The 11,162-nt window shown below is 41.8% G+C and overlaps 1 protein-coding gene across 1 annotated transcript in view; it reads left to right on the forward strand.

The window, feature by feature from the left end:
* The first annotated feature begins 1,527 nt into the window (after window positions 1–1,527).
* tnfaip8l2a (tumor necrosis factor, alpha-induced protein 8-like 2a) overlaps window positions 1,528–11,162 on the forward strand; it is an 11,443-nt gene continuing 1,808 nt past the window's right edge. The window contains exons 1-2 of the mRNA XM_037542476.1: window positions 1,528–1,693; window positions 4,484–4,813. Coding sequence (XP_037398373.1) covers window positions 4,496–4,813 — 318 coding nt within the window. The 5' untranslated portion in view covers window positions 1,528–1,693; window positions 4,484–4,495. The remainder of the gene's footprint in view (window positions 1,694–4,483; window positions 4,814–11,162) is intronic.

Consider the following 11,162-nt stretch of genomic DNA (forward strand, 5'->3'; position numbering starts at 1 on the left):
AGCCGGAGCTTTAGGCCACATCGCTCAGCCATGTTTCTCACTGGCCCTGTTCAAGCTTGGTATCAGCATCATCTCAGTGATCTGATCATAAAAATACACTGAGATGTGTAGCCGTGTGTAGTCGGACTTTCCAGGGCTCTCAAAAGTGTCTGCGGCGAACGATCAAATGTGGAGGACGAGCACCGCACGTGTTTCCTGCGCCAGCCTCTCTGCGTTTATTGAAGAACTGGCTGGTGGGGCCGTGTGAGCGGTTACGCACGGGTTGATCTGACGGGCTGATAACGCAGCTTATAAACAAACGAGGACGAATGAAGCCGCTTAGCTGCTCTCATGCCTGCAGTGGTGATGCAGTTCATTAAGTGGTCTTTATTTGCGGTCCGAGATGCTTTAGTGTTCACGCTACACATTTACAGGTGGTCCGAGTGATCAGACCACAGCACATCTCCAAGATGAATAGCACCCCAATCCCCCCGATATTAACACTGATCACTGATGACTGGATCAGTCGAGATTCGAGGTAATGCCCAGTATGAAAGGCACTGACTCTAGGAATTTAAATGAAAGTCCACAGGGATTTGAAGGCACTGCGGTCACCTGCAGTGACGCTCTACTGGCACTGTAGACCAAATGGGAGCTGAATGAACCGAAATGCACTGGAAGTCTGTTCTTACTAATCACTGCTAGTGGTGGCCACTGAAAACAAAGCTCAGTCGACTCCCAGATGAGCCGTCTGCTCTGTTCAGACTGTCTTCACTGCCCACATGTAGCAGAAACACCGGACAGCTTACTGTAGAAAAGCGCGGTCATGGACCCAAAGTCATGACTGTGTGACCACCCAGCCAACACCCCCCCCCCCTTCCTCGTCCCTGCACTCAGAAGCCAGGAGCCAGCTGTGGGGCTGCTGAGCACTGAGCCACATCAAAGGGCCTGTATGATGTCTTTACTGCTGTTTATAATCATTTAAGTGTGCTCACTGCCCCCTAGTGTGTGTTCACTAGTGTGTATGTGGTGTTTCACTGCACAGATGGGTTACATGCGGAGGTGAAATTTCCCCACTGTGGGACTAATAAGGGTCTCTTAGTCTTAATCTTAGTCTTAATCTTAATCTTAGTCTTAGTCTTAATCTTAGTCTTAGTCTTAATCTTAATCTTAATCTTAGTCTTAATCTTAATCTCTATCCTCTCCTCCTCCTCTATCTCTCATTCATCTCCTCTATCTTCTCCTCCTCCTCCTCTATCTCTCATTAATCTCCTCTATCCTCTCCTCATCCGCTATCTCTCATTCATCTCTATCTTCCCTTCCTCCTCTATCCCTCATTCATCTCCTCTATCTTCCCTTCCTCCTCTATCTCTCATTCATCTCCTCTATCCTCTCCTCCTCCTCCTCTATGTCTCATTCATCTCCTCTTTCTGCTCTAATTAGTAAACAGTGCTTGTGGAGCTCCTTCCTCTGGCAGGCTTGTGCAGACGTGTTTGTGCATGATGGAGAAACGATGAGCTGCCGTTTCCTCCTTTGATCTTTCTCAGATAGACAGGAAGTCAGGAAACCACGTAAGTGTTAGCGCTAGGCGTGACTCGCTCAGTTGTTTTGAGGAAACGATCTTTACTGAATCAGAGAAACAGTTGAGTAAACTTCAGAGCCGAGCACTTTCCTAAAGACTCACATCCACGGTCAGCTCTGCAGCTCAGTAGAGGTAAGGCCTGTTTCACTCTCTCACTCTTCACAGTCCAGCCAGGGAAGAACATGTTCCTTAGAACCTTAGAACATTATGACTCCCTTAACTGGCCAGTTAACTGGCCAGTCCATCTGAATCCAGACGTTTACACTTGGCCATGAAACCTCCTGGAACAGGTAGTGGCTCCATTCGTATTCAGAGGTGCTGTACAGGGGGTTTTCCTTCCACCAGTGAGGAGCAGATGTAGATCACAGTCAGGAGGATGTGTAACTTTAACAGTGAGTAGGTTTTCCGTTTTGTCCAGTGTGTAGATATGATGACGGTCTATTCCAGTTAAGAAGTAAGATAAAGCATGTATTTACATTTCCCGTTCAAGTGTGTCAAATATGAATGGACAACTTTTCTCAGAGTTTTCTCAGAAGCTAAAGTTGGACATTAATGAGTGAATTTAAACATCCATAACCAATAGATAACTGCATGTTTTTGGGGTTTTTCAGTTTTTGACCTAATTTAAAAGTACCTGTTGGTCTTTACATTGTGTGTAAATTTTCTGATGAATGGACCAAAAGAAACAGCTCAAAATGACTTGGAAAGACATCTGGTTCCATTGAGTTCCATTAGAAGTAAAGCAGTTTTTTTGCTTCTCCTGTAAAGTTAATGTTTTGGAGATACAAGGTTTTGTTTCCAACAGCAGAGATATTCATGTTAAGCCGTGTTAATAATGATGCCAAAGACAAATGTAAGCATGTTTAATTGCTTTACTTACAGGGCTTGTATTCACTACATCAGTGAGTTATAGATCTCCATCTGCTCTGACAGCACATTAACGCTGTAGCTCAACTCCCCACTGCTCCCCATATCCCACCCCAGATACGGTCAGTCAGATAAGACCTGTCTGAAGTTGCTCCCTTACTTATAGCTCTGGAGCTACAAGGCTAACAAGTAATGGAAGCCACCCACCAATTAGCATGATGCTACCTGCATGCTTAAGTCAGTACACTTGTCTCAAACTGTGGAGTTCAGTCATTTCTAATGGTCTTAATGTGGTTTCACACGTCACAGGACTCTCTGTTACCTATGAACATGGACTAAATCACAGATTTCAGATTTTATGTATTTTAGCTATGTAGCGTCAATGGTTCATTTGATCATTTTATTTTCAGGTTTTTGTCTTTATTTTGTCATATAAACTGAGTCTGTTCTACGGTTTCTCATTAGAGCCAGTTATTCATTCAGTCTAACGAGAAACTGTAGAACAGACTCGGTTTATATCACAATACCTACATTTAGAGCCGGTTATTCATTCAGCCTAATGAGAAACTGTAGAACAGACTCGGTTTATATCACAATACCTACATTTAGAGCCGGTTATTCATTCAGCCTAATGAGAAACTGTAGAACAGACTCGGTTTATATCACAATACCTACATTTAGAGTCGGTTATTCATTCAGTCTAATGAGAAACTGTAGAACAGACTCGGTTTATATCACAATACCTACATTTAGAGTCGGTTATTCATTCAGCCTAATGAGAAACTGTAGAACAGACTCGGTTTATATCACAATACCTACATTTAGAGCCGGTTATTCATTCAGTCTAATGAGAAACTGTAGAACGGACTCGGTTTATATCACAATACCTACATTTAGAGTCGGTTATTCATTCAGTCTAATGAGAAACTGTAGAACGGACTCGGTTTATATCACAATACCTACATTTAGAGCCGGTTATTCATTCATTCAGGCTGAATGAATAATTGGATGACTTCCTTTACACCTGACCCATTTAGTGATAAACTTTGACTGGTGTAATTAAACATTGAGGCTTTTTTATTAATAACAACTCTTTAGTGAGAACTGAAGAGACTGAAGTGTAATTTATGTAGTTAATTTTAATGTGAGTAAGCATATCACTGCTTATTGTTAACGGGATTAAGCCTAGTCCTGGACTACACAGTGTACTGAATAGAGAGTCTCCACTGGACTGAAAATATAGTCCTAGGATTAGGATTAATTCCTGTCCAGAACACTGACCCATAAAGTCTGACTGTGTTTGGGTTGAAGTGTGCAAAGGCTGTGGTGTGTGTCTGAGATGCAATTTCCTCTGTCAGACACAGCGGAAACCCTCACTTCCTCAGAAAGACTCTTCGCTTCTCTACATAAACACTGAGGATGAAGCTGCACACATGCAGTGAACAACACTGAAAATTCAAAGAACTAATGATGATAATCTGTAATATCTTTAAATTCCACCCAAGCACTCTCATAAAGCAGTGTTTAGATATTAGATATTGAGATATCACTAACTCTGTAAGTTTCCTCAAACGGCCTCTCACTGCCGGAGAGGCATGATGAAATATTTCAGAGTGCTGATGCTGCTGAACTTGCTTCCTACACTTAAAGATTTGGTCCAGACTTAAACAATTCTGATATAGTTTTCCATTTAAACCAAAACAACACAGAATCTGATCTGTAGGTGAATAAATATCAGTTGCATTAGTAGCATTCTCGAGGTGTATTCATCAGTCATTATTATTATAAATGTTAATATTGATAGTATTTATTAAAATGCACTGCTGCATAATACTGGCATCACCACACTATAAACATGCCATAGTTACGTTATTATGTTGCATGCTAATTTTCCCTCTAGTTAGCCATCATAACATCAAACATTATGGCATCTGTCCTGATAATTACCATGAATACAGGAGGGTTATATAGGAGGGTTCAAGTGTCCTAGTTTCTCTTTAGGAGTTTGTGTTAGAGGTTGTGTAATTTGTATGATTGTGTTTCCTTCCCCCACAGGGAGGGGGCAGCATGGAGGCATTCAGCTCCAAGGATCTGGCCATGAAGGCCCAGAAGAAGTTCCTCAGCCACATGGCCAGTAAGTCGATGGCCCAGATGATGGTGGACGACACCAGCGGAGAAGTTCTGGACGAGCTGTACCGGGTCTCTAAGCTGCACACAGGGAACCGTGCCGAGGCCCAGAAGGTCCTGAAGAACCTGGTGAAGGTGGCTGTGAAGGTGGCGATTCTGATACGACATGATAAATTCAGCAAAGACGAGCTCAAAGTGGCTCAGGATTTCAGAAAGAAACTCCACAATGGGGCCATGACTGCTATCAGCTTTCAGGAGGTACAGCCACCAACACTCACTCAGAGGCAGCATCTGAAGGGGAATGTAATAGGACGCCCTCTACTGTCAAAACAAATTCCGAAAAAATCTACATTCCCGTTTATCTCCTCTTTCTGTCCCCTGTTTGATTAGAGCTTTTAGTGTTTCCAAGAAGTGAACTGGCATTGTAGTGGGACTTCACTGGGTGTTGAACAGGGGTGTCCAACTAAACGAGTAAAAGAGCCCAATTAAAAAATCTCTACAAATCTGTGAGCCAGAAAAAAAGGTTTTATTTCATTCTTAATGAATGTTGTGCTGTAACCCGAACTGACTACTGTTTATTCAAAACATGCGAAAACTTGTAGTAGACCTTGAAATATTACATGACTACATGAAATATTTAAAATGTAAAGTCCCCAAGAGCTCAGTCTTTTAATCCTACCTGTCCGCTTGAACTGGACACCTGGCTTCCTTTCTTTGCTGCAAGATCATTAACGCTTTGTGAGCTGCTGAGCTGACATTCCGTGTAAATGAAGCCAGTGCGTTTGGTGACACGACTGGTGTGGAATTGTGTAGGATTGTGTAGAACTGAGGTGTAACTGCTGCCACATAGACTGTTGCTGGGGTAGGAAAGTCGGAGTACACCTCATTGCAGTGCATGCTGGGGACTGTAGTGCAGAGGAGTATGAATCAAGCTAATGTGAACAGATATTCGTGGCCTGGATAAGACCGTGTGGCGGGTGTGATCTGGCCCATGGGCCTTGTGTTTGACACATGGGGTGTAGAATAAGGCTGACCGAGTAGAAGACCACTTCTCTCGGCTTTGGGTCATGGACAAATAGGCTGTTCATGCAGCATCTTCTCAGCATGTGGGCAAAGACCTGCTCTGTTAGCCACTAGAAGATAGTGGCGGCAAAACAGAGTCCAAATGGAATCCTATGACATGCCATAGGCCCTCCTTCCTAGGTTAAGGCTGTCTTCTCATTGGCCTCTAGAGCCAGTGCTACTTGCCAATTCCTAGAAGTCCTGTGCTGCATATTGTGAATGTAAATGCTGTGGCAACATTGAAAGAATTAAACACATTTGCTCTCATCCTTTTTTTTTTTCAAGCATTCCCTGTGACCCTCCAAGGTAACGTGTAGGTGGGACATGACACCATCCACCCACTCTGCCTTAGCCAGGACCTGCCCATTAGTGCTGATAACTAGGAGGTTAATGTGTTGTTGCAGTTTCTCTGGTGTCCATGTGGTCAATGAGGCATGCAGGTCCAAATCATTTGAATGTTCCAGACAGAATCCCTGCCTTTTCAGTTCTCACCCTTTACCATCAACTCTAAACTAGTGATGAGACTATTGATTATATTAGTGATAAAGTAATTCATCAGGTATTTGAATGTTTTTTTTTTTTTAAGAAAAAAAAGCCAGAAAATGTTGCAAACTTCAATAGTAACAATTTCAAAGATTCTAAAATATAAAAAAATATAGGGAAAAAAACCAGCAGAAGTATTAAAAATATGCACTATTACATCAGAAAGTGACAACAAAAACTACAGATTCCGATTTAAGTGGGTAATAAAGTTTAACCATTTAAGACCAAATGTGTTGCTGCCAAAATGTGTAAATAACTTTGCGACCATTACAACTGGATCTTCTGCCATGTGTAGTGTTGCGTGTTGTGTATCTTCTGTTGTGCGCTGTGTATCTTCCGAAACCCCAGGCCTGAGCTACACTACGTCTGCAGAGTCAGCTGTGTGACGGTTGAGGCGGGATGCAAATGTGGGTTGGTTTTATTGAAATTAGAGTCCAAAGTAAAAAGTTTGGAGAAAAGACAAGTCTGTGACAAACAAAACCAAACGACAAGAGATAAAGTAACATCAGAGGAAGATACACACATACATTCACAGTGCAAGACAAAGACTTAACAAACACAGGGGTATAAATGCACAGAGGGGAGACGTGAAACACCTGGGACTAATGAGGGGCGGAGCTACAGGCAGGAGGAACAGTGGCAAGGAAAAACCCCCTCAGAACTGAGGAAGAAACCTTGGGAGGAACCAGGCTCACCAGGGGGGACCCGTCCTCCTCTGGTCAAACTACCTACAAGTGATTATACTACTAATATTAATAGCAGTAATATTAGTATTAGGAATAACTAGGAGTCTATGAGAACATCAGTGTAGGGTGGGCAGCTAGTCCAAGGCAGGTGGTGGCAGCTGGGGCGTGGGCACCTGGTCTGAAGCAGGTAGCAGGAGGGCTCAGCAGTCAGTCGTCCTTCAGTGTCCAGCCGGATGTGTGGGCGGTTGTATACTCGGAAAGAAAGCAGGGAGAGGGAATTAGTTTTATTCTATCCGTTTGTACGTAAACAGGGAATGTAAACATTTCCAGAGTGAGGCTAACGACTCCAGCAGATCTGACTATGACAGCTTAACTATCAGGAGAGAACCAGAAGGACACACAGACACGGCAGCACTCTGAGACAGTCTGGCATCCCTCCGCTCCACCGTCCACAAACCTGAGTGACCGCGTGCGAGCAGCGGGACGACGGCACCAGCGTCTCAGTTTACTATAATTCCCTGTGTCCATGGACCCCTGGATCTGCTGCCTTTATCTAGGGGGAACATTAGCTACCAAAAGCTAAACTGAAGAAGTGAGTTTTCAGCCTAGTCTTAAAGACTGAGACTGTGTCTGAGTCCCGAACAGTTTCTGGAAGATCATTCAAGATTGGGGGCTTTATAAGGAAAAGCTCTTCCCCCAGCTGCAGCCTTAGGAATTCTGGGAACTATTAATAAGCCAGCACTCTGTGATCTGAGTGGTCGTGATGGCTCATAATGAGAAATAAGGTCTTGCAGGTACTCAGGAGCGAGACCATGTAGGGCTTTATACGTCAATAAAAGGATTTTATAATCAATATGGAATTTAATAGGTAGCCAATGAAGTGATGATAGTGCTGGACTGATATGATCAGATGTTCTAGTTTTAGTGAGGACCCTGGCTGCGGCGTTTTGGACTAGTTGGAGTTTGTTTAAATTCCTGCTCGTGCATCCTGACAGTAGTGCGTTACAGTAGTCTAGCCTGGAAGTAATAAAGGCTGTACTAGTGTTTCTGCATCACGCAGGGACAGGGCATTTCTGATCTTGGCGATGTTGTGAAGATGTAGAAAAGCTGTCCTAGTGATGCCGCCTGTGTGTTGATTGAATGATAAATCTGAATCTATTATAACGCCGAGATTTTTAGCTGCTGATCCAGGTGTGGCTGGAAAGTCGACGAGATTTAAGATTACTGTTTAATAGGAGGAAGTTACGTGACATCCAGCCTTTCACGTCTTTTACACAGTCCTCCATTTTCTTTAACCTATATTGGTCATCAGGCTTGGCTGATATGTACAGTTGAGTACCGTCTGCATAACAATGAAAGTTTACGCCATGGTTACTTATAACTGTGCCTAACGGTAACATGTATAGTGTAAATAGTAATGGTCCTAATATAGAGCCCTGCGGAACTCCAAATCTCAGTTTTGAATAACTGGAAGATAAATTGTTTACACTGACGAACTGATAATGTTCTGACAACGTTCTGATAGGTAAGACACGGTTTCTACAGCTTTGTTGTTGTTTTCATTGCTGGGTAACTAATCAGAAGATCTACTGCATCATCAGTCTGATCCAATCAAAGCAGGCCTTCATCTTTAGAGCCCCTCCCTCAACACTAATGTGGATCTGTAGAGCTAGATAATAATAAATCACCAGCTGTAAACTAAAATCTCCTGACAGATCTGAGAAAAACAACCACAGATCTACATTTAGACAGTAGAGACATCCAGTGACTTTCACCAGTTGTGCAAGTGGTTGATTGGAATATTGATTTGTTTTTTTTCTGCATGCTTTCATTGTTTTTCAGTGAAAAATAGTGTCTTTTTTAGATGTTTTAACTGGCAATATTACTGAAAAAGCTGTGTTTGTGCCAGGGTTATTATAATTAACGAGAACAATCATGACAATTAAAACTAGTAGTGAAAAAATTTACTCATCAACTGGAATAAAAATAAAAACAAATAATTCTGAAAATGAAATCTGTAACATTCACTGGAATACAAACAAAAACGAAATGAACAAAAAAGCTGTTTTCATATTTTAAGGCGTCATTGTTTATGGAAGCGGTATTCTCTCTGTCACAGAGTTTGGCAGGAGACAGAGCGACACGTCCTCTGGCTTGTGCTGGTTTAGCCACGCTAATGATAAAACCTGTCAAAGTGCAGTTTGGGGTTGTTTTGAATGAGTGTGCCATTCTCAGTAATATGGAGGAGCAGACGAGTCAGTGCCTCAGCTCAGAGTAGAGAAGCTTATCGTACCGTTCTAAAGAAAGTGATAGAGCAAGCAGTTCTGTCACCATGACAGCACCTCACATCACCAGCGTGGAGGCCACACACAGCAAACCTCACCTCGGTGCTTGATGACGGGTGACGTGATGGCAAGTGGTCTATGAATTCAACATAAACTCGAGGGAAACTATACGCTGTTTTATCGAGACTCAGATGTTGACGAGACTGTCTGGGTCACCTACTTTTGATTTTGTGATGCACTAGAGCCTGAATTTAAAACAAGGGGGTCAGAGATTAAAACGAGGGGGTGTAGAGTTTAACCTCTCTACGTGCCTTGGCCCGCCGGCGGGCCAGAAATGTGTCATAATTAATGTTTGCCAGTGTTTATGAATAATTATAGGGTCAATATAGACACCCAATATGTCATATGAAAGCTTAGAACCTCTGCTTGCCAGCTATCTAGCCAGTTTAGCTGTATTTCCTTTCAGAAAATAACCATTTTGGGCGAAACATACCTTGTTAGCAAAAGTTTTATTAAAAAATAAGCTTAATATTTTTTTATATTTGCGGTTTTTATAAATCCATATTTGATCCAATGTGGGCATGTTATACATCATTCAAACCGTCTAGCTCTCCGGATTACGATGCGATGATCTGTTTTACTGTACGATGTAGGGTTTCCAAATTAGAGCCAAAAGAGTGTGGCGTTTCAAACAGGAGAATTTTTTTTCCGAAAACTCAGCAGCCGTGCGTAACGACCCCTGGCGGTCGGCGGAACACTTCACACGCAAACCGCCCACAGCTCCGTTTACCTCTCCTTGTTGGCTTCAAAATGACACCACACCCGTGTATTTCCGGTAACGCGTTCGGTAGTAATCCTCTTTTATGTGCAAAGAGTGCTTGAAATAAACAGAAGGCAAAAATCTTTTATGTCTAATTTAAACCCAAATTAAAATATGTTCAAACGCGATCGTAAAGCTGAGATTCTCCCCTTTCCAACGACACGTCAATCAAACCTGTCGACCAACCAGGTGTCACGTTAGGCGGATGCGGATCAGGGGAGGCGGGATATAAACAGGAAGATTAGCCATGGATAGCACGCCAAGAGCGCAGCAGGCACAGTAAACACAGCTGAACATAATTATTTGGCTTTTATAATACAGTTGAAATTGTTGTTATAACAAAATCTTGTCAAATAATGTAAAGAAATACACCATAGGATGTTGCCATCAAGAGTAGGTAATACATAAACACTTTTTTTCCTGCAAAAATTGTTAGAAAATTATTTTTTTTCAATTTGGAGAGGTTGTGGTCCTTTGGAGATTTCCAAAGGGACACTTGGAGAAATGTACACAGACATGTATGTACACTGTCTACTCTAGACTGAATAACTTCTGATCAGTGAGGGTAATCAGTTTAAAATTATACATGGTAAAAATTTGACCCCAAGGGGCAAAATATGGAACTGCAAAAGCATTTCATGGACATGACCTCTTCAGTTTATGGTCCCTAAAATCTAAAACAAAAAAAGAAATTTTGAAAAGCACCTTGTTTTTTTTCCTATTTTTACCATATTTTGGCCATTATAGTTTAATTTCAATAATTTCAAGTGTTTTCAATTAATTTTGTAAAGGCTTTTGAGTAATAATACTTCTTAAAATTGCCTCTGGATTATATAATAATTGAGTAAAAAGCATTAATATTTGGGTATGTCATTTACATTTACAGCATTTAGCAGACGCTCTTATCCAGAGCGACTTACAAGAAGTGCTTTGTCAATCTAGAGAAAGTATCTTTGCTAGTTATCAATAGCTTAGAGAAAAAGACGGTCCTGAGCTCAGATACTGCTAGAAACAAATATGTCACTGCAGACACCAAGAGAAAAAGAACCAGAGTTGAACGCAGAACTCTGTGCCATTCAATGCAATACAATAACAATAAGATACAATACAATAAACTACAATACAGAGTGCAGGACAATAAAAATATCATTTTTAATATAAAAAAATCATTTCAGGCGAAAATTGGCAAAAATAGGCTTGGAGTTTAAGAG

Source organism: Pygocentrus nattereri, chromosome 11 (genome assembly GCF_015220715.1).
Source record: "Pygocentrus nattereri isolate fPygNat1 chromosome 11, fPygNat1.pri, whole genome shotgun sequence".
NCBI lineage: Eukaryota > Metazoa > Chordata > Actinopteri > Characiformes > Serrasalmidae > Pygocentrus > Pygocentrus nattereri.